This window comes from Hibiscus syriacus, unplaced genomic scaffold, assembly GCF_006381635.1.
Source record: "Hibiscus syriacus cultivar Baekdansim isolate YM2019G1 unplaced genomic scaffold, ASM638163v2 tig00001297_pilon, whole genome shotgun sequence".
NCBI lineage: Eukaryota > Viridiplantae > Streptophyta > Magnoliopsida > Malvales > Malvaceae > Hibiscus > Hibiscus syriacus.
In genome coordinates, this window is record NW_024061862.1 from 166209 (window position 1) to 193416 (window position 27208).

Below are 27208 nucleotides of genomic sequence, written 5' to 3' on the forward strand. Positions count from 1 at the left end.
AAATGTAACAAATTTATTCAATTGATGGTAGTTGGAGACTACTAATTGTATTCTTTAATTTTTAGGAGGGGAAAATAAAAATTGTGCTTAATTATATTATTCAATATAACACATATTTTGCCATATAATTAAATAATATTTTTAATCTGTTTTTGTAAACAGAATCTTTGAAGGAGGGAATCAAAAAATGGGAAAAATCCAGTGGGCCATCTTGGGCTTTCTTATATTCAGAATTATATACATAGCTTTATATATTTTTTGGGTTTGGTCCCGATTATAGTGTTATTCTATTGAGTGTATTGACTTTTAGTATTTATATAATGATTCATTGATTATAAGATACTATTTTGCTCAATCTTTCGATTATTAGAAGTTATAAAATAGTCACTCGTCTATTTATTTGTTCTAAACTAGTCCTTTTCCGATAAAAAAGTGATGATCGTTTGAGATACACGTTAATATATTGAGTGAGACATGATAAAATTTTATCCTGAAATTATTTTAATTATATTTTATGGATCAAATCTCCGTTTATATTATGTCATCGAGCCAATGCTTGAAACATTATGTTATCGAACTAGTGCTTGAAAACAACAACGATACCGGTAGACATCATTAAAATATGATTTTATCATTTCTCAATAAAAAAGTTAATATTTAACCCAGACGAACATCAATTTTTTAATGAAAAATGATGATTTTAGAATATATAAATAGTCAATGAAACATTTTGTAACTTTTAATAATTATAGAACTCAACAAAATAAAGTCTTATAATTGAAAGATAATTTTATAAATTTTAATAATCAATGAACTCAATAAACAACACTATGTAGTTGGAGTTGAATAACCATTTATATATTTTAACCTATTTTTTTTAAGAAACATACCTTTTCAAAATATAAATAATTTATTTTTTCCAGTAAAAAAAAGGGGGAAACGAAATGGTTAAACAGAGTAGTTTTCTTATTGAAGCGAAAACGAAAGATACAGAAATTTCACAAAATCCAAAAGAAAATAATTGGTTTGTTTCTCCTTATCCTTTTATGTTCTCCTTTTCTTCTCTGTTTGATTAAACTCTCCAATTTGCTTTTTTTATAAATATAACTGTTTGGCTCGCGGGAAATGGAAGAAAGTATTTCTTGATCTTATTTATGCTATCGTTTCTTTTTCCTAATTTGCTTCAGTTTTAATGATCTTGTTAGTCTAATTCTGAACCATTTGTGATTTTTCATGCTTTTTCTCTTCGATAACTTCCGAAGCTAATGAGTTTGAATTCTTTTGTTCAAGCTCTTAATTATTTATCTTTTGAAGTTCTTAAATCAACTATCATTTGCTTTGTATTTTTTTTGGTATGATCAAGCCAATGTTTGCTCAATTCTTTTTGTAGAATATCCAGTTTTATACCTTTTTTGGATGCTGAGAAAATGTGGGTAAAATTAAAAGGAAATAAAGTTGAAAATGAATAAACTTGGCTGTTGTTTGTTTTCCTGGATTTAGAACTGTATTTGTGCTTATTTGTTTATGTATTTCCTTTCTCATAGGGAGGTTGAATTGGCTTTGAAAAAGCTAAAATTACCGAATGTTACATCAAACATAACACATGATGAACATATGCAATATTCAGACTAATATTTCGTTTTCCCCCCATTTTGGATATTACTTCAGCATTGTTAGCTGTGCTTTTTTGAAATGGGATTTGAGGAAAAATCTATAAAGCTGCAAGTTGAAGAGGAGAAAGCTTGCGAAACGAAAACAATTTGTCTGCATGCTTATACAGATCTAACCTATGTTGCTCCAGTAGTGTTCTTATACCTTCTTAAAGAATGTTATGTTCATGGTAAGGTTTTGTTTCTTTTCGTTGCTAATCTTATCACTCACTGGGAGAAGTTTTCCGTACCTTGTTCACTGTGCTGCAAGAAACTAGTTAAAATGTAGTGGTTTACCCTGCCTTTTTCATGTTTGTTCTGATTCTCTGGAGTGATTTGACAGGAAACGTGAAGGCAACTAAAAAGTTCCGAGCTCTTCAACAACAAGTCCGCCAAGTTCTAAGTAATTCTCCCCAACCAGGACCTGCAGCTTTTGTTGCTCATTGTCTCTATATCCTGCCTATATTTGGATCATATTGTGAAGGCATCAGTCATTTGATCATATCTTCTTTTCATCGTTTTCTAAAGACAGAAGCCACCACTGGGGACTCTTCAGAAGCAAAATGTATAGCCGTGCAGTTATTTCTCGATATTGTTGAGGGTTCTATTGACCATGATGAGAGGATTGCTGTGAAGATACTTGAAGTGTTTGATGTCAGGTTAACAGATATCGAGAAAGTTGTATCCCAATCAAAGGCCAAGAATGACCATAGGTTTGACAGTGTAAAGACATTTGTTGAGCAGTATATATTTGGATTGATCGAATCACAGTCATATATGACAGCGGTGAATATGTTGGAACATTTCTCTATCCGTCAATCCGGGCAATCTTTTCTTCTCAAAATGATAGAAAACAAACAATTCAAAGCAGCTGAGAAGTGGGCAACATTTATGGGAAAGCCAATGCTATCCTTACTCATCCGGGAGTATGTTGAGAGGAACAAGCTAAAGTTTGCTTATTTGATTGTGAAGAAGAACGATCTCCAGCAAGAATTTCCAGATGTGGATCACAAATACAAAAAAAGGTACCTGAAGATATCTTAATCCCCATACTGGCAAATGGCAACATGCTCTGCCCATCTCTGATCCCAGAAAAGGCTTGGAGTAGAGGTGTTAAAAACAGTAAATATGATATTACTATTTTTCCATGTTATAGCACAGTAAAACAATTAGCAGAAAAGGCATGCTGGGATGTTGCAGAGGCGAAGGCAAATGGTGATAGGCAATTAATTGAGTATCTAGTAAGTACATTTTTAAATTGACGTTATCATTTTCAAAAGTCTATTTAATATGAAATGGAGCTGTGGAGTTTTTGCCAACTGATTTGTTTTCCCCTAATTTATCATATGTTTATTTATCTTGTTGATTTTGAGTACTTTCTATGGATGTTAAAAAAAATTACTTTCTGGATGTTAGGTTTATATGGCCATGGAGGCTGGTTACTTGGAGAAGGTTGATGAACTGTGTAATCGTTACTCCCTTGAAGTGCTTCCAAAAGTGCAAGGTATCGTCACTGATGGGGCTTGTTTTTGGAAATAAAGGAACATTATATATAGAGACGGATGTCACTGAAACTTATCATGAAGTGCATTGGTTTGGATTGAATGGGAATTTACAATCAAGACCATATAATAGAAGTATATATAATTCTGATATTTGTTTAACATTGTTTAACATTTGTATTCCTTAACATTTGTATTCCTTAACATTTTATGCTGTTAAAATCCACTAATTCCAACTCTAGCGCTTGTTTATTCTGGTTTCTGCAGTATTTGTAGATGTAAATAGATTTTTTAGACTTATTTGATGATTAGCCTAAAGGCAGACTCTCATCCTACTGGTTATGCTTTTGTTCAGAACATGAAGCAGGTTTTCAGCATCAGCGTTTTTTAAATCTCAATGAATTGGTAGTAGATGGCATAATCTGGGTGGATGAATTTAATGGGCTTGGCGAGGCAACATGTCACATAGAGGGATCCAAAGTTGTGGGACTTGACTGTGAATGGAAACCCAATTATGTAAAAGGGAGTAAACCAAACAAGGTAAGCATGTACCATCTTCTTCCATTTCCTATAGTTTGTGATTACTCTTGATTTATATAGCCTAGACCCTCGGAACAATTTTGCTCAGGAAAAATGTTGAAATGAATGTTGATCCTCTTTTTTTATAGCTATAGAATTAGAAGCAGGCTTGCATTGCCAAACCATAAGTCACTGAACTTGTTTGCATTTTTGGTTTATCCATTATGATTTATGACTGATCAAGGTGTCCTTAGACAATAAATAGATGTTTCTTTGTATCAGGTTTCTATCATGCAAATAGCTTCTGATAAGAAGGTTTTTATCTTTGACCTGATAAAATTATATGAGGATGTGCCTGATGTTCTGGACAACTGCCTAACTCGCATCTTGCAGTCTCCAAGAATTTTAAAACTCGGTACGAAAATCTGTATTTTTTTGGAAGAAGGGAAGCTTCTCCCATTATATGGATCCTACTTTTCTAGTTAACTTTTTTCTGATATATTGAACCCATCCTGATATACACAGAAGGTTTGCATTCTTGATTGTATGGTTTGAAAAGGAAGGCTGCCCGTCTTGAACTAAAGCTTCTCTTGGTCTTTGTAACGACTCCGAGTTAGATTTTAAACATACTTCTCGTTGTAGGTTATAGTTTTCAATGTGATATAAAACAACTAGCTCAATCATATGGAGATTTGAAGTGTTTCAAGAGCTATAATATGCTATTGGACATTCAGAAATTGTTCAAAGATCCCAGAGGTGGCCTATCTGGTCTTGCAGAGGTAAGCTAAACATGAAGTTCGAGTTTATGCATTCTATCCTTCCTACTTCCTTTTCAAATACAACGACTCTGTTTCCTTTTTATCTTTTATTGTCCGCAAATTAATGGTATACAATTCCTCCTACTCAGAAAATATTGGGAGCCGGCTTAAATAAAACGAGACGGAATAGCAACTGGGAACAAAGACCATTGACCCAGAATCAGGTTTCTATCCATGTTCCTTGAATCTCCTTATTTGCAGCTTTAATAAAGCAAGACAGAATAGCAACTGTGTTTACATTTCTTGAAATTTTCTTCAGCTCGAGTATGCTTCTCTTGATGCTGCTGTTCTTGTCGAATTATTCTACCGTGTTCGAGATCATTCTCATAATGCTAATTCATTAGACAGGAATGAAAAAATCGAGTGGAAATCTCACATTGTAAGTAGATGGTAATGCTCCTATATTTAACGTGCCTGCCTTAATACCATCTGGGTCTTACTGTTGGAGTATTTTGCAGGTTTCTCACATGGATAATCCAAAAAAGTCCAGGAAGGAATCTAGACTTGGAAAGGAGCTGGAAATCGAGGACGAGTCAAGCTTGTAAATGTGGTTCAAACTCAGGACTAAGACATGGATGTTTATGTACATCGCAACTGTACCAGGATTTCTTATGATAACTCGAAATTGCATCTCTTGTCCAATAGCACCTCGTAAAAGTAATGAAGGATGTGAAAAAAAAATGAGATGAACTAAAACTAAAACTACCGTAGTTTTCAAGAAAATAGAGTGACTGGTTTTCACTGGTGGTGATTAACCGAAATATTCCGCCATTAAGACTACCGTAAAAACGGCTGAACAGAAATAAACTATATATCCTTATATTAAAGAATTGTAAAATTCAAATTTTAAAATTCTAGAAATATAATGCATTCAAACAACTTGCAAATGTAGAAATTTGAAATTGGACAAATTTTGGTTAAATCTGTTGTTTGGTGGTATATACATTTTAATTTTGTATAATTATATGTATAAAATTTAATTTTTGTTCAATTATATGTATTTTAAAAAATGAATATATTTATTTATTTTTTAAAGACATAATTGCAACCATGTTTATTGGTAAATATAACTAGTACATATCTATGTCATTACAAATAAAATAAATCACTGCAGAGCATAATTTTATGTTCTAATTACACATGATGGGATTCAATCGGAATAAGTACAAAGATATATATATATATATATATATATATATATATATATATATATATATATATATATATATATATATATATATAATTGAATTGATATTTGATTAACTGATATAAAATAATTAGTTTAAATAAATATAGATCATATAAAATCTTGACCTATTTATATGTAATTTATATATTTGGTCGTGTGCCACGTCTTCCCAGCAGTGAGGAAGATCCGAAGCTCATGGTAAAACTGCTCCGTGTGGCATGGCATTGGTGAAAGAGTTTAAAGAAGAAAATTAATTTGATTGATTTGTTTCACAAGATACGACCTTGGGTTCTTAAATTTCCAATGGCAGAGTTAGGTTTGTGTATCGTAATGTCACTGCTTCTCCAATATTTACTGCTCAAACTCAGACCAGACATTTTTCCTACTCTTCTAAGCTTCAAGTTTTTTTTTACTGTTTCTTTTATAATATGGTTTTCTGTATCTTATATGGTTTCAACTGAATCTGTCTCTTAGCATCTCTGCTATTGTCACCAAAATATTTTTCTCCCGAGATGGATCTTTCTTCTCTGTCCTTTTCTTACTTAGAAACCAACCCCATTTTTCTAATACAATTATCCTAGCTGCAATAAAAGGAAAAAACAAATCCTTACCATACATGGAAGAATGCCCTGTTTGATTTACCTGTTTTATGTAACCCCATTGTGTCAAGGAACGATCTTGGTGCTTGGATCATGAATTTTGACAGCTTTTGAAGAATTCAAGGTGATTTTTTTCTCCTCTTGCAATGAAGTTCACGGTTTGCTTATTAACATCTTTGTTTTCCCTTTGGGAGGATTTTTGCATCTTCATTAGTTGATGTTTTTTTTCTTACATGTTGGATTTATGGAGATCTGATTCCCTTGTACATGTATTTTATGTCAGAAAGCTATCTTCTTCCCTTAATTGCTCGCTTCAGAGTTGATGCATTGTTTCTCTTTGTTAGTTGAATGAGCAAATGAAAGTAAAATCAGGTATGAGTTTGAAAATTAGATTATGTCTTGTTATAGTTGACATAAGTTGTAATAATTCTTGTTTATATATATATATATATATTATGTTCTTTTGGTTTATGGATGCAATAATGGAGGTCGAAAAGAAGCATTCAAAGGGAGGATTTTTTCATTTGTTTGATTGGAATGGTAAATCTCGAAAGAAATTGTTCTTGAACAATGCTGAAATCTCAGGTATTTGTTATTTTTTGTATGTTATAAGTCGCTTTTTTCGTCTCGAATAAGTTCGTGATTCATGTGCAACTTGTAGGAGAATCAAAGAGAGGAAAACCTGTGGAAAATCTACTGAAGTCACCGCCTTTTATGGTGGGGGATGACTACAATGGCGCTTCAAGTAATACACGCAGTGCTGATTTTAGTTCCGCTTCCTCGGTGACCAGTGATGAAGGAAGTGGATCTAGAGCACCTGGAGCTGTTGCTAGGCTTATGGGTTTGGACTCGTTGCAGACACCGAACGTATCTGAGCTATCTTCTACTACATATTCAGGGTCTTGCTCTCTTAGACTGTCTCATTATGAAAGAGGTATTCCTGATTCGTGGAATGAATATGGACAGATGGACTACACCGTCTCTAACAAGCTTGATAGGTTGTCTTCCGATCCCATTGAACCGAGGTTTCATATGGTGAAGAACCGACCGATTGAGAGATTTCAGACTGAAATATTGCCTCCGAAATCAGCAAAACCGATTCCAATAACTCACCATAAGCTCTTGTCTCCTGTCAAGAGTCCGGGGTTCATCCCAACCAAGAATGCAGCTTATATAATGGAGGCAGCTGCAAAGATTATAGATGTTAGTCCTCAGCCAACTTCCAAAACTAAGGTGCCTTCATTTGGTTCTTCTTCAGTCCCTTTGAAAATCCGGGATTTGAAAGAGAAAATCGAAGCCGCACATAAGGTATCCAGGCCTCATAGACCTGACGAGCCTAGTCAGAGTGCGGCGAAGTCTTTGAAAGAGCAGCGTAAGGGAAAGAGTCAAATAAATCAGATTATGCACCACCATTACGGACATCTAGGGATCCAGAGAAAGGTAGTTGTAACAGTTCAAGGAATAAGGGGAAATCAGTCTCACATGCAGAACAAGAAAGGGCTAATGTTCGGAGGAAAGAGGGGCCGTTTTCAAGTGGTAATGTGAGTTCTGCAAATCCGAAGGAATGGAATGATGCTAAAGGAAAACATTTTTCTAGGAGCCGGGCAGATATGCGAAAAAATGTGGAGAACGGAACTTCTGCAAATAGGACTAGCAATGTCCTGAGGCAGAATAATCAGAAGCAGAACTGCATATCTGGTAGAGACTACTCGACATCAAATGCTTCAAACCAGGACCAGCAAGGTAGAAAGGTTAGGTCCCTAAATGGTACAGTGGGGCTGAATAAGACTATAAAGAAGGTGACTGTGAACTCCGAATGTCAGTTCAGGAACACGGGCTCCTCGGCAACTGTTTCTTCAAAGGAGCTTCCCATGTCTAGAAGAAAGAATTTGCCTAGAAAGAAACATGTAAATGAGGATCTTCTGTCCGGAAAAACAGTTTCTGAAAATTCGTCAATGAATGGTGTTGAAAGGTCTATAAAATGTAATGTTACAACCGAAGGGCAACCGAATCAGGATGCAGAGAAAATGAAGACAAGCATGGATGTTGTTTCGTTTACATTTACATCCCCCATTAAAAGATGCATGCCCGATGTACCTTCCACAAGTGAAGTTGTGGAACCGAGCTGTAGCGTTGATTATGATCCTTCGGGTGACAATGATGCACTGTTCTCAAAAAGCTCAGGATTTTCTTCTCTTGGACTTAACACAATTGATGGGGATGCTCTGAGTGTTTTTTTAGCGAATCAGCTTCATGAATTGACATATAGAGTTGAGTCATCCAATTGCAATATCATTTTAGAGGAGACTTCGTGCAGTCCCAAATCCAGTCAGCAAAATTCAGTGTTCCCGTCTAGTACAGTGGCCACTACATCAATGGGACATCACAAAAGGTTTCCGGTGGATCTAGTGAAAGACATATCACTAAGTTTCGACGACTTCAATTGCCCTTCAATCGACAATCCAGAGCTTGATCGGAGTAGGAAGTGGCAGGTCTGGTTTACTTGTACAATGACATTTGTTGCTTATTTCTTGGTGTCTATAATGAAGTCTCACACTGCAAAAGGTTTTTCCAAAGTATAGCTGATGGAGAACTTTCCATTTTTCCATTTTCTAATGGCCTACACCTGCACCCTTTGATTTTATTCAGCATAATAGATATTCAAGACTGTTAGTACACTTAACATTTCTTCATAATATGCAAACAAGTTTTTCTAAGAGTGATATAGAAGGTTGATAAGATGTCTCTAAATTGAAAATTTTCCTTGATTGTCTTTAACATTTCGCAATTCGACAAATGACTTTAACTTTATCGGATGATACAAGCCTTCAGAAGAAATCGAAGATCGAAATGCTAGCAGCACCAGCAGCGAGATTGGCATAGAATTAGATCTTCCATGGCCTAGCCCGCTTTCAACACTTGAACTTGCTGTCACGAGTGAGTGTTTCGCTGATGGTAGAGATGGTACCAGTGGTAAGCTGTACTCTTATTATTTTCTTGGGACAATGTCTAGAGTATACTTAACTATGTCTGAGATGCAAGAAATGATTATTTGCATAGATGATTAATATGTAAACTCAGTAATCAAGTTGTTGCATTGACTACATGTAATCTCCATTTGCAGGCACGACGTGTTTCGCTCCCGATGACAAAGTATTAAGCTCATCACCTGGAATCGAGTCTTCCCAGACCGTGGGAGAAACGAATGAAAAGCTTCTAACTACGACATCCGATTCAACATATTTTAAAGAGTCATCCAATTCCGAATTTGATTATGTTAAAATGATGCTAAAAGACTCCGAGCTAAAGTTCATAGAATATGCATTGGGTCAGACCAATAATATCATGATCCCGAATGCCTTCGATCAGCTCCAGCATTGGAACGGAACAGAAAGACGCGGAGAAGACCACAACAAGCTCGAACTAAAGCTTTTACTCGATTGTGTGAGCGAATCCCTGGAGCTAAGGTACGACCAAGTTTTTGTCGGAAGCTGCAAAGGATTGGCTAAGTGGGGAACATTGATCCAAAATAAAGAATGTCTAGCAGAAGAGGTGTACAAAGAGATATTGGGTTGGAGAAACATGGCGGACATATTGGTGGTGGATGACCTTGTAGGCAAGAACATGAACGCAAAGCATGAGAGATGGCTTGATTTCGACATGGAAGCATTGGAAGAAGGTTTAGAGGTTGAGAACACAATATTAACTTGTCTAGTTGATGAATTAGTTTTTGATTTATTGCTTTAAAGGCTCTCCTATAACCATTTTCCCTAGTAATTCACTGTCCAGCCAAGCATATATATATATATATATATATATATATATATATATATGCATATACATGTATATATTTGGCAATGGATGGTGGAATGTAGAAAAACATGTTATTGAGTCCAAAGTGTTCTCAATTTATTCCATGATTAGCAAAAAACTTAATACTATGATCTGCTGTGCCTTTCAAACCAGAATCTAAAAGTTATATGGTATGATATTAAAATTAGTCTCTAATTTTATCAAAATAGTCATTTTGACCTCTATAATTTTCTTTTAGAGTATTTGTATCCCAATGTTTTATTTTAGACAAAAAAGGCTTCTAATATGTGGTCATTTTGACCCTTTTTCTGAAGTATTTTGATCCTTAATATTTCATTTTAGAGTAAAAATGACCCTCATTTTAGAACATTAATTACTTGTAACTAATGATTTTCTTCTATAAACTTCTTGCTCTAGAATAAAACGTGCGGGATCAAAAATATTCTAAAACAAATTAGAAATTAAAATAATTATTTTAATAAATATTAGGGATTAATTTTAACATTATACCAAACTATAGAATAATCAACCCAATGGCATCTCGATTCTCGAAGTAGGCGGCCGCCGAATGAAATGTGCAGTGCATAGATGAAACCTGATCCTTGTTTTATGAGTTATGAACAGTAATAATACAAGTTGATTAACCATTAAAATTACTTTGGAGTGTAGCAGAAGCCGAAGGGCAAATAATATATATAAAAAATAAATATAGTACTGTCATTTTCCAATTTCCCCACATGGATGATGCATCCCTACTCCTCTCAATGCTTGCTTTTTCTTTTAAAAAAAAGTTTTTTTTATGTTACAATCTAAAGACATTCAGCAGCCATTCATCCTTATAAACAGGGTGATATATATATATATATATATATATATATATATATATATATATATATATATATATATATATATATATATATTAATTAATTTGACATTTGCATGAATTTTGGGGATTTATGTTCTTGTGGGACATGAATGGAACATTGAAAATGAAAATGTTATCTTTTCTAGTAAAGAGAGTGACAGTGGCAAGTCAATTCAAATTCACAGTATTCTTTCATTAAAAGTCATTAAACTTTATAATTTGATTAATCATTGAAAAAGGGTTCATTTTTTAGTATGAGGAAGTGGAAAGTTGTGTGAATACGACCATTATAAAGCACCCCCAACATAGTGATTAACCAATCCAACACATACACTTTGGCCGCACAGGAAAAGAAAGAAAAATGGGGTTCCAAAAACTCCACGAGCCTCAAGTGTTGCTTGTAGACAATGACAGCACCAGCTCCACACCCTATGTTAGTGCTCCTTCAAGCCCTCGACCCGAACCAGGATCAACCAATGGTGGGTTCTTTTACAGTGCACCAGCTAGCCCTATGCACATTACCATGACTACTACCCCAGTGGCTTCAGTGGTATCATCAACAACTCAACCTTCTCCTCCTGGTCATGAGTTTGAGTTTGGTTCTTCAGGGTCGGGTCAAAGTGAATCCATGACATCAGCTGATGGACTTTTCTTGAATGGACAGATCAGACCATTGAAGCTATCCACCCATTTGGAAAGGCCTAAGGTTTTGGCTCCATTGATGGATAAGCCCTTAAGGAGAAGAAGAAGAAGAAGGTCCATGTCCCCATTGAGAAATGCAGTTTTTGCCCTTAATAAAGATTTAGGCCAAAAAGCTGGCGGAAAGAACAATGGAACAACCGGCGATTCGATGTCGGGTGCTTGTTCTTCAGATGGAAGAAGCTCAAGGAAATGGGGTTTTGGCCTTAAAGGATTTAGAAGGAGCAAAAGCGAAGGAAGAAAGTGGTCAAGTACTGTCTCAAAAGAGAAGCAGTCTGGGAACAAAAGCAATGGTGTGGTTCAAGAGAAGCTAAGCAATGGGATAAGGAAAAAGAGGGTTCCACCATCACCACATGAGTTGCATTACACTGCAAATATAGCACAAGCTGAAGAAATGAGGAGGAAGACCTTCTTGCCTTACAGGCAAGGGTTGCTTGGGTGTTTAGGGTTTAGCTCAAAAGGCTATGGTGCCATGAACGGCTTAGCTAGAGCTGTAAACCCTCTTCCTTCCAGGTAAGTGCAGGGGTATCAAAGAAATTGTATAGTTTCATTTAGCGGTAGTAATAAGTGTAACAACAATCTGCAACATTCCTTGTGTTTTGAAGTGAAAACGCAGTAGAATCTAATGTATATTGCCTTAGAAATGATCCATGTTTCATCATTATAAAGAACTGTTGCTGTTGGATCATTGAAGCAATAATAATACGAGGCACATGATTCAGTTCAGGGATCTCAAGTCTTCCCTGTTCACAATTTGGCGGCACTGGTTAACCTACATTAGCAGTAGCACAGGAGGATGGGTCCGATTCCCATATCGAAAAGAGAATTCCCCGTGTTGCACATGCGTACGCTGTTTATATGTTTGGCATGAAATTATTGGGTTGTAGGGATTTTCGAAACAATGAAGTCGGGTAAATTCACGAGATAATGTTCTCGAATTTTTTTTTTCACGATATGGTGCACATCATAGATTAATTGCTGGAATGGGGTGAATTACAGTGATCGCCATAGGACGCCATGCAATCCAGGCGACCTTGGAGGTCGCCATGCAATCCAGGCGACCTCCAAGGTCGCCATGCAATCCAGGCGACCTCCAAGGTATATTGCATGGCGCCTGTGCATATTTTGCAAAAATCATGGGCCGTGGGAATGCATGGGGGAGGGGATGCATGCTGTGCATGGTCATGCAGATGCATGCTGTGCATGGGAAATCATGGGCCGTGGGAATGCATGGGGGAGGGGATGCATGCTGTGCATGGGACGTGGGAACTGTGCATGGCCATGCACGTCGAACGGTGTAGGTCACGGCGGCGTGGTCGGTAGGTCGCCATGGAGTCTCGGCGACCAAGGTCTGGTCCGTAGCTGCTGCATGCATGCGTTGCATCATAGCTGAGATTCCTGCACCCGTAGCTGTATGTTTGTTGCGTTATTGCAGCGTTAATTTAGCTGTCAGCCTTTCAATGCTCAATAGTTAGACGATAATGCTAATATTATTTGCTTCAACAATCAAATTTAATGACTCTGTCCAACGCTCAGTTGCTTTATATATAAAGGATATGGTGTTTAGGGTAGAAGCACAAGCAGAACCGGCAAATATAAACTTTGCCGAGAGAAAGAAAGGAAGAAGAAGAAAAGAAGATAAAGGCTCAAACATAGTTCGTGAGGTAATTTTTTTATTGTTTAATTTAGTTTAATATATGAAATTATTAGTTTGTTAGTTTCGGGTTTAGGGTAAAATTAAAATCTAGTTAATTAGTTTGTTAGTATAAATTATTAGTTTGTTAGTTTAAGTTATATTATTTATTAGTTTAAGTTATATATTATATTATATAAAAATTAGTTAATTAGTTTCTTAGTTTAAGTTATTAATATAAAAATATTTATTAATTTGTATGTGTCTTTAAACGTATATTAGGTTGTTCGTTGAAGTTGAAGTTATATTATAAAAAATTATTAGTGCTTAATTAGTTTGTTATTTTAACTAAGTTATATTATAATAAAGAAATATTTTTAGTTTAAGGTATATTATAATATATTAGATTATATAAAATTAATTTGTGGGAGCTATTGTTGTTTAAATAAATATTTTGTTTACACATACATGACATTATTTCACAATATTTGCCCACGTACAGATTGATTCGAAGAAAGAAACAAGGCAGGAAAAAAAGTAAAGGAAGAAGGCATAAAGACGTGAGTAATTTATTATTTTTTGTTGTCCATTTTTTGTTGTTGTGTATGTGTAAATTAGTTAGTTAGTAAGTTTATATTAGATTATATAAACTAATTTGTGCGAGATAATTTTCGTTTTAAAAATATTGTGTTTAAAAATATTTAGTGTTGTTTTAAAAATAAATTGTTTAATTTACAATGTATGTGTATATTAGTAAGAAGTAAAAATTAATTGAATGAAATAATCCGGACAACACATTATCTCGCGAAATAATTATTTCGAGAACAGTATATCGACAGTTTTGCCTAACAAATTTGTTTGATATTTTTAAAAAATAAAAATATTATCAAACTAATCATTATTATTAGTAATAATTACTAAATGATTAGTATCAAATCAAAATCATTAAATATTTATAATAAATAATTATTAGTGATTATGACTAATCATATTATTATTAAATCATTAAATATCAAATCATTAGATTAATAGTAATTATCAAATCATTATTAGGTTTATTAGTAAGCAATCAATCAAGTTAAATAATAAATTTTATTTGATCATTAATATAATAGTATATTATATTATATTTAATAATTTATGAAATTATCTTATCTAATTTTTTAATCTAAATTAATTTTTTTTTATTTGTAGAGAAAATGAGCAGCAACTTTTTCACGATTGTCCATTATAATGGACAGATTATGGAAAATGAGGTCGGAGTAGTTTTTCAGTCTGAAAAACCAATAAATATGATGTTCAAAAAGACATCACATTTATAGAAATGAAGCATAAGATAGAAAGAAAAATTCGAGCTGCAGTTGATGGTTTGAGGTATAGGTTTATGATATGCTCTAACCCAGTCAGATATGCTGCAGTTCCACTTGAAGAAGATGATGATTGGAACCATGGTTGGATTACATGAGTCAACCAATATAGCAGTTATTGAATTATTTGTTGATGTGCGTAACATATGTGATGTTCCTGGGTCATCAAGAGGTGTGGCTCAAAATCCATCTGAAATGGCTTTATATAGTCAGTTTGAGGAGCCGACATACAGGTTCCCGAACAGTTTTATGGCACTATTGGAAAGTGTAATGAAGTCGGGGGGACATCTACAGCAGCAGAGTATGAGACGAGAAACATACCGAATTGGTTGTTGATAATGACGCTGAAAATCGATGGGGAGAAATTCATGATGATTCAAGCGAAGATGAAGAAACTGAAGAACCCGTTTTGGGCGGCGACGAAAATATTTTTGGTGGAGGTGCAATTGATGAAGTTCCGACACCGTATGAAGCTACTCCTCACATGTACGAGATAGATTATGATGCAATGAGGGCACCTGAATTCCCAGACATGCCACATTTACCTCCGTACCAAATGACTGAATCATTCGATAATTCTGGTGAATTTTCAGTTGGGGTGCAATTCAGAGGAAAAAATGAAGCTACGCTGGCGATTAAAGAGTACTGCATCAAATGCCATGTTGATGTCCATGTTGCAGAGTCCAACCAGAAAACCCTATACGCAAAGTGTGTAAAATATGGCCCAGAGTGCAAGTGGAAGATCAGAGTGTCGAAAATCAAAGGCACGATGTTTGGGTCATCACGAGGTACAATGGTTCGCACACATGTTTGCGAAACTCCATCGAACAAGACCACCGACTATTGGACTCCGATGTAATATGTGAATACGTGAAGGCGATGGTTGAAAAGGATCCAAGGATATCTTGTTCAGTGTTAGCTGCATCTATTCGAAGCCAATTTGGATATCAAGTAAAATATGGCAAGGTGTGGAATGCGAAAATGAAGGCAATGAAGTTGACGTATGGAGATTGGGATACATCGTACAATGAGCTACCACATTTGCTACAAGCAATGAAGCGATTTATCCCAGGAACTATAGTGAAGTCTCAACCATGCCCGCATATGACGAAGAAGGTCACTTCTGCCAGGGAAGAAAAATATTTCATAGACTATTTTGGGCATTCAAGGCATGTATTGAAGGATTTCCATTTTGCAAACGTATGATCCAAGTAGATGGTACGTGGTTGTATGGTCAATATAGGCATGTACTTTTGATGGCAGTTGCTCAAGATGGTGAGCGAAATATCTTCCCAATTGCATTCGCCATTGTTGAGGGAGAGACAACAGAGGCTTGGGATTTCTTTCTGACCAATCTACGTCAATATGTCGTTCGTGAAGATGGAGTTTGCTTGATATCCGATAGAGGAACGGGTATTTTGGCAGCAATTGAACGACCAGGAAGTCGTTGGATACCTCCGTATGCATATCCGACATTTTGTATCCGTCATATTGGCAAGAATAGTATCGACCAGTTTCATAACGCACATATTCGTAGCGAGATAGTCAGCATGGTAAGTTTTAATTTCAATATTTGTGTATTTTTTACGTGGTTTTTTAATTGCGGTTTAACACAATATATTATGGAACAGGATACGAACTACGTCGACCAAATTTTGACAAGAGATTGGAGAATTTGAAGGTATTTTACGATGATCAGCGTGTTTGGAAGTGGCTCAAAAATACCGCGGGAAAAATGGTCGCAAGCATACGATGAAGGTCGGAGATACGGACATATGACCACAAACCTTGTTGAGGCCATTAATTCGGTACTAAAAGGTACACGCCATCTCCCAATAGCGAGTGTGGTGAAAGAGACGTACTTTAGACTGGGTAAAGTTTGGTCGGACAAAGGCAAGGAAATTGAGAGTCTCATAATAGAGGTAAAACTTGGGCTCCTACAGTGGTGGAATCAATGGAAGCAAATGAGCGATTGGCAACATCAATGGTTGTTCATAATTTCGACCGAGTTGGTCATACTTTTGTCGTGTCGTGCATACGTCGTAACGTCGGAGGAGAAGACCAAACATTTAGAGTTGATTTACGACACAAATGGTGTGATTGTGGTCGTTTTCAGGCATGGAAATATCCATGTGCTCATGCAGTCGCTGCATGTATGTATGCTGTGTAAGCGCATACACTTATGTTGATGAATGCTTCCACCTACGTAGGATATTAAATGTCTACAGCTATGTGTTCAGACAGATCCCGAATGAATCATATTGGCCCAAAAAGGATCATGATGAATGGCTACCAAATCCAATGCTTCGCAGAAGTCCAAAGGGTCGACCTGAGTCCACTCGAATTCATACCAGTATGGATTTTCATGCTAAAGAGAGAGGTCAAGCAAAGAGATGCGGATTATGTAGAGGTGAAGGCCATTCAAAAAACAATTGTCCTAATTTACCAAGATATAGGCCTCATCATTAGTAATCATATGTATTTCTATGTATTTATTAATCATTATAAAAATGATTTAATAATGATTTAAATATTTAATGATTTGATGATTTAGTAATGATTTGATAATAATCATTATAGTAATGATTTGATAATAATCATTATAATAATGATTTAGTAATAATCATTATAAAAATGATTTAATAATGATTTAAATATTTAATGATTTGATGATTTAGTAATGATTTGATAATAATCATTATAGTAATGATTTAGTAATAATCATTATAAAAATGATTTAATAATGATTTAAATATTTAATGATTTGATGATTTAGTAATGATTTGATAATAATCATTATAATAATGATAAATAATTTGTTAAGGTTAAAAAAGTAGTCTAATTTCAATAATAATTTGTAATAAATAGCAAACGAGTTTACAATTGTTGTCGATGTCGGGGTGTTGTTGAATGATAATGTCGGGGCGGACGTCTGATACGTTGTGGCCGTTGTGGCTCAGGAGTATTGTACCCATCCCCCTCATCGGTGGAAAGTCAACCGCAGTCCGACTAATCGGTGTCAAAAACGGAAGTCTATGCCAAGCCCATGATTGTAGCAGCAACAGACATCCACCGATTTCTACTGTATTATTATCATTCACGACTAATGACGCCTTGCACATCTCACGATACAAGAACGCCAATATCGCCGAACCCCAGCTATATTGCCTACAATTCTCAAAATTTGTTAAAAAAAGAAGATACTGAGTGTGAACATAACTACCGGATTTATCAGGCATCAAAATTCCCCCAATCAATTGTAATATATATGCTCGTGTTGCATATATAATTTCGTGCTCCGTACTATTTGATTGAAGTTGAAATTCATTCTTCAACCATGACAACCTCACCCGCCACCCTTTACACTCTGGTGGTACGGGCGCTTTCCCAAGAAACAAGTTGCAAAGTTGTTCCACCTATTAAACTCATGTGACATTACCACCGGCATCCCATTAGTTTGGACCCCGAGTTGCATTGCTACATCCTCCAAAGTTATCGTGCATTCGCCACACGGCAAATGAAACGTGTGCGTTTCTGGTCTCCAACGTTCAATCAACGCACTGATCAAACCTGGGACCAACTTGTAATCTCGCACAAATGTTATATACCAAAATCCAGCCTCTTGCAAATTTTCTTCTATTAGTGGTGTGGCTTGGGCACTTTATGTAGTCGAAGACGAAGGACTCGCTGCTCGTCCTCCTACAATTAAATATTTCAAAAAATTATCACAATCATAAATAATATTCAAATATTTATTAATTATAATTCATTAAACAAATATTTTATTCACCATTATTCCCAATGACTTGAAATATGTTCATTGTCAAGCCTCAACAGTGGAATTTGGTCAGCCATTAGAATGAATCTGTAAAAAAATTAAACAACAATTTAAAAATCATTTAATATAATCTAATATAAACTAACTAACTAATTTACAACACTAAACTTTAATATAATAACATATAATATAATAAACTAATAAACTAACAACTAAACTTTTTAAAATATAAGTTAAACGTAAACGCTAACCCTTAAACAACTAATAAATATTCTTTTATATAACTAAAACTAACTAATAAACTATTTTTTCATTATAATATACTATTAATAAACTTACTAACTAATTTTTTATATAATATAAATTCAACAACAATATAACTTAACTATTTAACTAACACAACTAATTAATAATTTTTTTTATATAACTAACTATTAACAATACAAACTAATTAATTATTTTTAACTATATAACTATCAAACATATACTAATTAAATAATTTTTAATTTATGTATACTATAACTTAAACTAACAATCATATAACCCTAAACTAACAAACTAATTAACTGCTTTTTGTTTAACCCTAAACCCTAAACTAACAAATTAAACATTTATAATAATAAACTAATTTAAATATAAAAAAATTTACCTTATCTCCCTTTCTTCTTCTTACTTTCCTTTCTCCCTTTCTTCCTTTCCTTTCTCCCTTTCTTTCTTTCTTTCTCGGCTGCAATCTCTTCTCCCTTTCTTCTGCAATCTCTTCTCCCTTTCTTTCTTTCTTTTATAACCGGCTGAGGCCTCAATTATTTCACCAATTGTACAATTGCAGCTGATTTCACGCGTTCAATTATTGTACCAATAATCAAATGGTTCACATGCCTCAAATGGTTCACATGCATGCATTGGGAGGTGTAGGCATGCAGCGGGGAGCACGTGAATTGGGAGGTGTAGGCAATGCAGCGGGGAGCACGTGAAGGAATCTATGTGGCTATGTGGCTGTGCATGTGCATGGATGATGGAATGGCGCCGGGACTACATGGCGACCTACAAGGTCGCCTGGATTGCATGGCGTCCTATGGCAATCACTGTTGAATTCACCCCATTCCAGCAATTAATCTATGATGTGCACCATATCGTGGAAAAAAAAATTCGAGAACATTATCTCGTGAATTTACCCCAATGAAGTCTATAAATTTTTTTTTGACATAAAACCATCTGGTATATTATTAAAGAGAGAGAATATTACAAAAGCAAATGAAACTTAAAAACAAATTAAAAGCTTAAAAATAGACTTCAAGAAATGAGGTGATTTTCCCGATAAATCACCTTTTAAATGTTTATTTACTTGTCAGGCACCGTTCAGATTATATTTTTCGATCTAACACCCTTTACAGTAAGGCACGCCCCAAAACCGAGTTTTACGCTGATTTGGGGCCACGTGGGGTAAGGTGCGCCCCCTGAAGCGCACCTTACACTGACATGAATACATGCTGGCTAAAGCGCGGCCCCTGGGGCGCGCCTTACGCCACGTAAGGTAAAGCACGGCCCCCGAGGCGCGCCTTTACTTTTTTCATTTTAAATCAGTAACTTATCCATATCAAAAAAAATTATTTCATCAGTATCATTTATGAACCCGTCAATCTCAATACCAAAACATGGGTTACATCTATGTCAGATGGTGACAGACATCTCAACCCGCCAGATCTTCCAATTGCTCGCAGAAAATCTTTGTAGAGATTTTTGGAAAAGCGCAAAGAGAGGTAAATAAAGTTCCTTAGTTTTTATAACTTGTAGAGCTTATTACGAAATCTGGCTAAAAAATAAATTATTTATTTAGTAGTTTATCTATTCTTGTAGTTTTATTTTGGTCACATAATTATTCTTTTTAGATCATATATAATGTTATTTTTGGTACCATTTTAATCATATATTGTTAAAATATTAATTGTGACATTGAAAAATAAAAAAAATCATCATCTTAATGGTTTTATTTATTGTTATAACGGCAAGTAATTAAAATTAAATTAAAATATAATAATAAATATAATTTTAAAAAATATAATTAAATATGTAGAATTGAATTAAAATATAACATTATATATGATTAATTAAGTTGGAAGAATAGATAAATAATTAAATATGTAGTTTACCTTGAAAAAAACATATGCTGGTTGAAATCATTATGTATTTTCATTCAATCTATCAAAATAATAACAAGTTTATTTAATTTGTTTTTCAGGTTGACTTGTGCATCCCCATATGGTTGCTAGTTCAGTGCACCTTAAAATCTGTATTTGTTGACGTCGTTGGAGTTGATGGAGCCACTTTTAATCTAATTTTATGTTTCCATAGCCGTGTTGACTATGTCAGATAGTAATATTATTATATACGTAAATAATGGCTAAATGATGCTGATGAAATAATTTCTTTTAATAATGGACAAGTCACCGATTTAAAAATGCAAAAAGCAAAGGCGCGTCCCGGGAGCCGTGCTTTACCTTACGTGGCGTAAGGCGCGCCCCAGGGGCCGCGTTTTAGCCAGCGTGTATTAATGTCAATGTAAGGCGCGCTTCAGGGGGTGCGTCTTACCCCACGTAGCACGACTCCGGAGGCGCGCCTTACTGTAAAGGGTGTTAGATCAGGAAATATAATCTAAACGGTGTCTGACAGAGAAATAAACATTTAAAGGGTGATTTATCGAGAAAATCACCAAAAAATGAAAACTTAAAAAGCAAACAGTCGAAATATTCTCTCAAACGCAAACAAAGAAAACCAGTAACGGTACTCTTCCGGCGATGATAACAGAGAGACGATGAAGGGAAACGCCACTGGAGAGCTGGGGAAAAAAACAGCAAACTTCAACAGTTCCAACTCCCCCACAAGAGACAACAGTCATCGAGGATCAAGGGGAATCAACTAGGGACGGGAATGTACCCGAATCTGACGGGTTCTAATCTGATATGGTCGGATATTTTTAAAAATATTTTAGGTTCGGATCGGATCGAGTCGGGTTTTTTAAAGGTAGTGTTCGGGTCTGGTTGGATTCGTATTTAGGATAAAAATAACTAACGTGACCCGACCTGGGAAAAAAATTACCTTATATATTTATGAATAATTACAATAATACTATTTTATATATATTTTTCAATTAAATTACTATTTTATTGAATAAAAATAATATTTTTATTATTATTTCGGGTCAGGTCGGGTTCGGATCAAGTGAAAGGTATATATTTTTCGGATCGAGTCGGGTGAATGATGTAAAATTTTCAAGTCGGGTCGGGTTGGCCGAAACTCGACCCAAACCCCATTCCTAGAATCGACAGTAACCTCAATGGTTAAAGTGTGTTGGTTCCTCATAAGATTTCAGGTTTAAACAACTGTATTTACATGTATGTTACTGATAATTGAAAAAATTATAAACATGTATTATTTTTATAATATCTTATACTATTTAAAAATATTTAAATATTAAAACCTAAGTTGAACTCATATATCTCAACAACCCGATCCGACCTAATCCGACCCATGCTCATCCCTAAAATCAACAGTAACCTCAATGTTTAAAGTGTATGTTAAACCCTCGAGAGATTTCACGTTCAAACAATTGTATTTACATGTATGTTACTAATAATTAAAAAATTATAAACATATATTATATTTATAATTATCTTATACTATTTAAAAAACATTTAAATATTAAAACCTAAGTTGAACTCATATATTTCATGTTGAAAGCTGTATTTTAAATAAATCAATACCATGCATCTCTCTTATTTGGATAATAAAATTAGAGTGAAGTTGAAAATAAAATTTATATTGCATTATAAAAAATGTTATTTTAGTTTATTAATATTAAATTTTGAATTTAATTTCGAACAATTCTTGTTAAAATAAATATATTATAAAACTTGTGGTATTAAATATAAATTTAATTCATTTTTTTTATTAATCTTATGTAAGTATAATGTAGTATATGTTCAAAGATAACTCTTAATCATTTGATATTGATCGCTCATACTCCTGAAATTGACGGTGTTCAAACCGAAAACCTCAAAAATAACAACAATATATTTATCATTGAAATCACGAGACAATTTGGTTCCTAAATTAAAAGAAAAATAATTTCTTGAAAAGATTTTAAAAGTCATTAATTTTAATAAAAACGTTTTTATAACCTAATTATTTTGAAGTATTTTAAAATATAAATATATGTTATTTCTTTTACATTAATGTTTGTAATGAGCACGAATCAAGTGTTCTATGTGGTAAAAGAGTTATTATTATTTATTAAGAATTCTAGTTTGAATACCATAAATATCAGGGTGCGAGCCTTTAATATTAAGAGGTTAAAAGTTATATTTGAATAGATATTGTATTAATTATCTTATATTAAAAAACTGTTTGTAATGAAAAACGACGCAGATGAATCGCCGTTTTATCTAGAAAGATCAAGCTAATGTCCCCTTTCAATTCTCTTTGCAGGCGAATTAGAAATTAGAATTAAATCTCGTAACGTTTTAGGGTTTTTGATTCAATCACTGAGAAGCCCCTCTTTCCCCATCCATTTCTAATTAATCTGAGCAAATTCTTCCTCCTTTTTCTCTATACGCAAAACAATGGCTACCAGCAATAATGTGAGAACAAAGTTTCTCTCGAAAAAAATGTTCTTTTCCTTCTACTTCAATAATCACAGTTTTTGCTTTGAATTTTATTTTACTATGTTTTTGTTGCAGACACTTGGTGTTGACAATACCTTCAGAAAGAAATTCGACCGAGAAGAATATTTAGAACGCGCTCGAGAGCGTGAGAAACAGGTCTGTCGTCTGAATCTCTCTTTCTTTTTACTTTTTGAATACTTGATCAATATCTGCTAAATTTTTTCTTTGAAAAAAATATGCTTTGGTTCAGGAAGCAGAAGGGAGAGGTAAATCGAAAGGTGAGTCTATCCCTCCTTTACCTGATTAGCTTCTTTATTGTTGGCAATTCTGTTTGAATCTAAGAAACTGAATTTGTATAGTGAAAGTTGATTTTATGTACTGCAAAAGGTCCTCCAGTGCAAAGGAAACCCCTTAAGCATAGGGATTATGAAGTTGATCTCGAATCTCGTTTGGGTAAAACTCAGGTTAGCATTGCTTTGATTGAAGGTTATCTTGTAATTCGTGTTTATATTAAATTTTCCTGTTTTAATATCTATATGTTTTGCAGGTTGTTACTCCGGTGGCACCTTTAAGTCAGCAGGTATTTTTCATAATGTCTTTGGAAGTTATATTTCAAATTGCATTTCTTGAAGAACTGCTAAACTGGTTGATGTTCATTTATTCATTTAAGCTCATTCGACATCCAATATGCGGTTTTTGATTGTTTTCTTGTGTCTATGTTTATTGGCTATGTGATTGTCAACACTTCATATACTTTAAGAGAAAACTCATGTCAACCCGATTTCAGTATACTTAACTTGATTTCAACCTGTCAGATGTGTTACTCTTTTTCCAACATTTAAGGCTTTAGGATGGTACTGGCAAAACAGTTGCATATTTGCATTGCTATATGAATGAATGTTTTTTTTGTAGGGTATTAGTTCCACCACTGAATATTTGATATATTATTTTGTAACAATGGACATGAAATGGAAGTGAAGTAGTGGCCAAGGAATTAGAATTTCTGATTTTTATTTATCTCTGTTTGTTACAAACATTTTGGTGGTCTTGATTAAATTGATCCTTTGCAGGCCGGATACTATTGCTCAGTTTGTGAGTGTGTAGTAAAAGATTCTGCAAACTACTTGGATCACATCAATGGGAAGAAACGTATGTGGTATTCTAGAGATTACCGTTTATCATTCTTTGGGTTTGTGTTGACATATATAGGTGTTCATATTAGTTTTCATTAATCTAATTCCCCCATGCTATGTTTTTCAGATCAAAGAGCGTTAGGTATGTCCATGCGAGTAGAAAGAGCATCTCTTCAACAGGTACTCGGAGGATTTTTTTTAATGTGCTTTTCCAACTCTTAACTGGTTCAAGTGTTTAGAACCTTATTGGCTAACAAAAGCTGTGTTCTTTAATTTGATATTTCAATCTTTGGAAGTTATTTGGTAATGCATATAAAATGCAATCTAATAAATATGCATGTCCTGTGGAGTGACCAGAGAGAGAGCTTAAGAATATTAGCAGCAAAATGTTGGGTGGATTGGGGATTCTATTAAATGCATGAATAGAGGAAAAGGCTTTATAGCCTTGTTTTGGAACAAAATAACAATGAGTTTACCCAAGGAAGCACGGGGACGGCAAACTTGTGCCGTTTCACGTACCCGATACGTCCCCGGTACGGGGACGACACAGGGACGGCTGGGGTACGTACCGGGGACGTGCCACGGTGGCAGGGTACGGCTGAACGACGCCGGGGACGTTTCACCGAGTCTTGGGGACATTTCGAGGACAGCATTTTCGATTTTTTCGACGTCGGAGGAGGTGGTGTCGAGGCTGTTGTTTGACTTGGCTACGTCTTTAGATTCTTGCCAAATCCATGCTCAGATGCGTTAGCCCCACACCGCATTCAACACCGGCCCTCTCAACTCATTCATCCCCCTTTGTATATAAGTTCTATAAGTTGAAAATCTCCATATAAACGATCCCTTTTGCACCCTGATTTTCTTCCTTCCCCTTCCCCTACTCGTTTCATTCATTGCTTTACACAGCTTACAGCCATGGTTTCTCACCTACTCAACACTATCCGTAATGTAGTTGGGGTCACAGGTATGTTGGTTTACCATACAACGATGTTTCCTTGAAACCCGCCTGAAAAGTAAACTAATGTGGGTTTTGTTCTACTTCTTCACAGGGAACGTTATATCACTCTTCCTCTTCTTGTCTCCTGTGTAAGCTTCGCCTGACTTTTGTTTCCCTGTGTTTAGTTGATTACATTATCTTTAATCTCCTTTTGATTGCAGGCCAACTTTTGCTCAAATTTGGAAGAAAAATTCAGTGGAGCAGTTCTCGCCAGCCCCGTATCTAGCAACCTTAATAAACTGCATGGTTTGGGTCATTTACGGGCTGCCTATGGTTCACCCCAACTTTAATATTATGATTTTATTATGGATTTTATTATTCTAGAATTAATATTATGGTTTGAATATTGAAATTTGACATTTTAATATTGTTGTTTGTTTATGGATTTTACTGTTATAAACTTAATATTATTGTTTGAGTCTTGATATTTGACATTATTTATGCTTTTTTATATATTTATAATTTTAAAATTATTTTATATGCCGTACCCTTGCCATCCCCGTACCCTGTAATTTTTAAAATTGCCGTTTCCCGTCCCCGTATCCGTCCCCGTACCCGTATCCGTGCAACATAGAGTTTACCACACAAGAAACTGGTTATGTTTACTTGAAGGTAGCCGAACCTAGAATCTGTTACATATGAATTGTAGAGGCCTCCAAGAGTTGTTACCTTGCATATAGTCTTTCAGTTAATTTCATTGTATCTGGGTGCAGGTTCAGGAGCGATTTGAACAATTAAAAAAGCGAAAAGCACCTGGCAGCTTCTCAGAGCAAGGTAACTATCGTCTCTGTCAACTAGGTATAATTTGATTAGCTGACTTCAAGATGGTTGATGTCTCATCTTTTTCTTTATGTATTTTTAGATCTTGACGAACGCATCATGAAACAGCAGGAAGAAGAGGAAGAGCGTAGGCGCCAACGACGAGAAAGAAAGAAAGAGAAAAAGGTCAGAATTTGAATTTGATAATTACTCAGTTGTTTGGCCATCAGGTTGTATCTTTTTGGTATTGAGATGTCAATTAGTAAGCATGCTTTTCTGGTATTGAGCCTATTTTAACTTCCCTTAAAAAATAATAATTGATCGTTGATTTCTCTGAGTTCAGAGAGAGAGAGCAGCAGAAGAGGAACCCGAAATTGATCCCGATGTGGCAGCTATGATGGGATTTGGCGGTTTCCGTTCATCAAAAAAATGAGGAACATTTCTTCTTGTAAGATCATTGTTGATACAATCAGAGAAAATCCATGACTTAGGTATATTCATCTTTTGGAGATGGAATTACTCAGGTTTACCAATGTTCTGTATTGGTTGATATTTGGGAGGGAAAATAAAAGTAAAAATTTCTCGACGTTCTTCATTCGTATTTAAGGGCAGCCTGGATTTAATTCGTTTCTTTTGGTTCTTAACGCTAGAATGTCGGATATTCTAATTCTACTTCAAAGCATGAGATCGTTTTACTTCAATTCAATGCCCTAATCTTCTGTTAGTGTTTCACCATTGCTGAAAGATCTCTCGATTATTAGTTCAGAATCTCAACAATAATTCGACAATTAATTTTTTGACTGTACACGTCCCACGCCAACTGAGATAAATCACACTATGATAAGTTGACGGTAAGTATAACGATCTAAGGACCGTGTCTACTCTTTTTTTAGGTGCTTTTGGGACCTTCTTAAGGGTGGAGAGAGAAGATCCTAGGACCAAAATGGTATACAAACAGGTTGAAAAAAATAATATATTTTCAAATATTGGGGTTTTGATCGAAAAACCACAAGAACTCTCGAGAACTCTAATACAGGAAAGTAGAGTTTGGTTTGATATAGCGTTAACATTTCCAGGATAAGGTCTTGACGTGTAACTGTTCGTGGAAGGCTTTGACTTAACCAAAACCTTAAAACACCTTCAAATTTTGATTGCATTACAATTAAATATATTGTTAATCGTCTCGTAAATCAGGGGGAAAACTTGTCACCTAGTTTCTTCACTCTG

At 34.9% G+C, this 27208-nt stretch overlaps 5 protein-coding genes and 1 long non-coding RNA gene across 9 annotated transcripts; all 6 read left to right on the forward strand.

Moving 5' to 3' along the window:
• The first annotated feature begins 940 nt into the window (after positions 1-940).
• On the forward strand, positions 941-5199 carry LOC120124802 (exonuclease mut-7-like). 2 transcript variants are annotated; one of them, XM_039143379.1, is made up of 11 exons: positions 941-1024; positions 1669-1840; positions 1993-2674; positions 2806-2890; positions 3066-3153; positions 3507-3691; positions 3953-4085; positions 4313-4449; positions 4578-4652; positions 4748-4867; positions 4947-5198. In XM_039143379.1, exons 2-11 carry the CDS (start codon positions 1693-1695, stop codon positions 5031-5033), a joined length of 1740 nt encoding a protein of 579 aa, XP_038999310.1. In that variant the 5' UTR covers positions 941-1024; positions 1669-1692; the 3' UTR covers positions 5034-5198. The 2 variants fall into 2 exon arrangements, with proteins under 2 accessions (XP_038999310.1, XP_038999319.1); XM_039143388.1 differs by lacking the exon at positions 941-1024 and adding an exon at positions 1100-1140 and having other exon boundaries at positions 1670-1840; positions 4947-5199.
• Positions 5200-6297: 1098 nt separating this feature from the next.
• On the forward strand, positions 6298-7854 carry LOC120124828. The gene is made up of 4 exons (XM_039143407.1): positions 6298-6400; positions 6560-6648; positions 6751-6861; positions 6938-7854. Exons 2-4 carry the CDS (start codon positions 6633-6635, stop codon positions 7819-7821), a joined length of 1011 nt encoding a protein of 336 aa, XP_038999338.1. The 5' UTR covers positions 6298-6400; positions 6560-6632; the 3' UTR covers positions 7822-7854.
• LOC120124817 lies at positions 7726-10095 on the forward strand. Its single transcript, XM_039143395.1, has 3 exons — positions 7726-8768; positions 9102-9249; positions 9401-10095. Exons 1-3 carry the CDS (start codon positions 7887-7889, stop codon positions 10021-10023), a joined length of 1653 nt encoding a protein of 550 aa, XP_038999326.1. The 5' UTR covers positions 7726-7886; the 3' UTR covers positions 10024-10095.
• Positions 10096-11315: 1220 nt separating this feature from the next.
• Positions 11316-12170, forward strand: LOC120124639. Its single transcript, XM_039143256.1, has one exon. The coding sequence runs from the start codon at positions 11316-11318 to the stop codon at positions 12168-12170; it is 855 nt and encodes a 284-aa protein (XP_038999187.1).
• Positions 12171-20119: 7949 nt separating this feature from the next.
• LOC120124648 lies at positions 20120-20713 on the forward strand. Its single transcript, XR_005516288.1, has 2 exons — positions 20120-20191; positions 20671-20713. It is a non-coding gene; the product is annotated as an uncharacterized LOC120124648 (long non-coding RNA).
• A 2161-nt stretch (positions 20714-22874) lies between these two features.
• On the forward strand, positions 22875-26567 carry LOC120124838 (zinc finger matrin-type protein 2-like). Of its 3 annotated transcripts, XM_039143415.1 has the most exons (13): positions 22875-23068; positions 23168-23248; positions 23343-23370; positions 23480-23556; positions 23640-23672; positions 24163-24241; positions 24353-24405; positions 25132-25189; positions 25275-25311; positions 25384-25495; positions 25936-25996; positions 26085-26167; positions 26325-26567. In XM_039143415.1, the coding sequence occupies exons 1-13, from the start codon at positions 23051-23053 to the stop codon at positions 26412-26414; spliced, it is 810 nt and encodes a 269-aa protein (XP_038999346.1). In that variant the 5' UTR covers positions 22875-23050; the 3' UTR covers positions 26415-26567. The 3 variants fall into 3 exon arrangements, with proteins under 3 accessions (XP_038999346.1, XP_038999353.1, XP_038999357.1); XM_039143422.1 differs by lacking the exons at positions 25132-25189; positions 25275-25311; positions 25384-25495 and having other exon boundaries at positions 23474-23556; positions 26325-26414; XM_039143426.1 differs by lacking the exons at positions 25132-25189; positions 25275-25311; positions 25384-25495 and having other exon boundaries at positions 22879-23068; positions 26325-26414.
• Positions 26568-27208: the final 641 nt, after the last annotated feature.

Excerpts from the sequence above, each read along its gene's own strand:
- LOC120124802 (XM_039143379.1), top strand. The coding sequence starts at position 1,693 with ATGGGATTTGAGGAAAAATCTATAAAGCTGCAAGTTGAAGAGGAGAAA. Across the intron at positions 4,450-4,577 it reads GCCTATCTGGTCTTGCAGAG|AAAATATTGGGAGCCGGCTT; the intron begins GTAAGCTAAACA and ends CCTCCTACTCAG. Across the intron at positions 4,868-4,946 it reads TCGAGTGGAAATCTCACATT|GTTTCTCACATGGATAATCC; the intron begins GTAAGTAGATGG and ends AGTATTTTGCAG.
- LOC120124828 (XM_039143407.1), top strand. Across the intron at positions 6,862-6,937 it reads GAACAATGCTGAAATCTCAG|GAGAATCAAAGAGAGGAAAA; the intron begins GTATTTGTTATT and ends TGCAACTTGTAG.
- LOC120124817 (XM_039143395.1), top strand. The coding sequence starts at position 7,887 with ATGCGAAAAAATGTGGAGAACGGAACTTCTGCAAATAGGACTAGCAAT. Across the intron at positions 8,769-9,101 it reads ATCGGAGTAGGAAGTGGCAG|CCTTCAGAAGAAATCGAAGA; the intron begins GTCTGGTTTACT and ends GGATGATACAAG. Across the intron at positions 9,250-9,400 it reads TGGTAGAGATGGTACCAGTG|GCACGACGTGTTTCGCTCCC; the intron begins GTAAGCTGTACT and ends CTCCATTTGCAG.
- LOC120124639 (XM_039143256.1), top strand. The coding sequence starts at position 11,316 with ATGGGGTTCCAAAAACTCCACGAGCCTCAAGTGTTGCTTGTAGACAAT.
- LOC120124838 (XM_039143415.1), top strand. Across the intron at positions 24,242-24,352 it reads TCACATCAATGGGAAGAAAC|ATCAAAGAGCGTTAGGTATG; the intron begins GTATGTGGTATT and ends TATGTTTTTCAG. Across the intron at positions 25,496-25,935 it reads TCATTTACGGGCTGCCTATG|GTTCAGGAGCGATTTGAACA; the intron begins GTTCACCCCAAC and ends ATCTGGGTGCAG.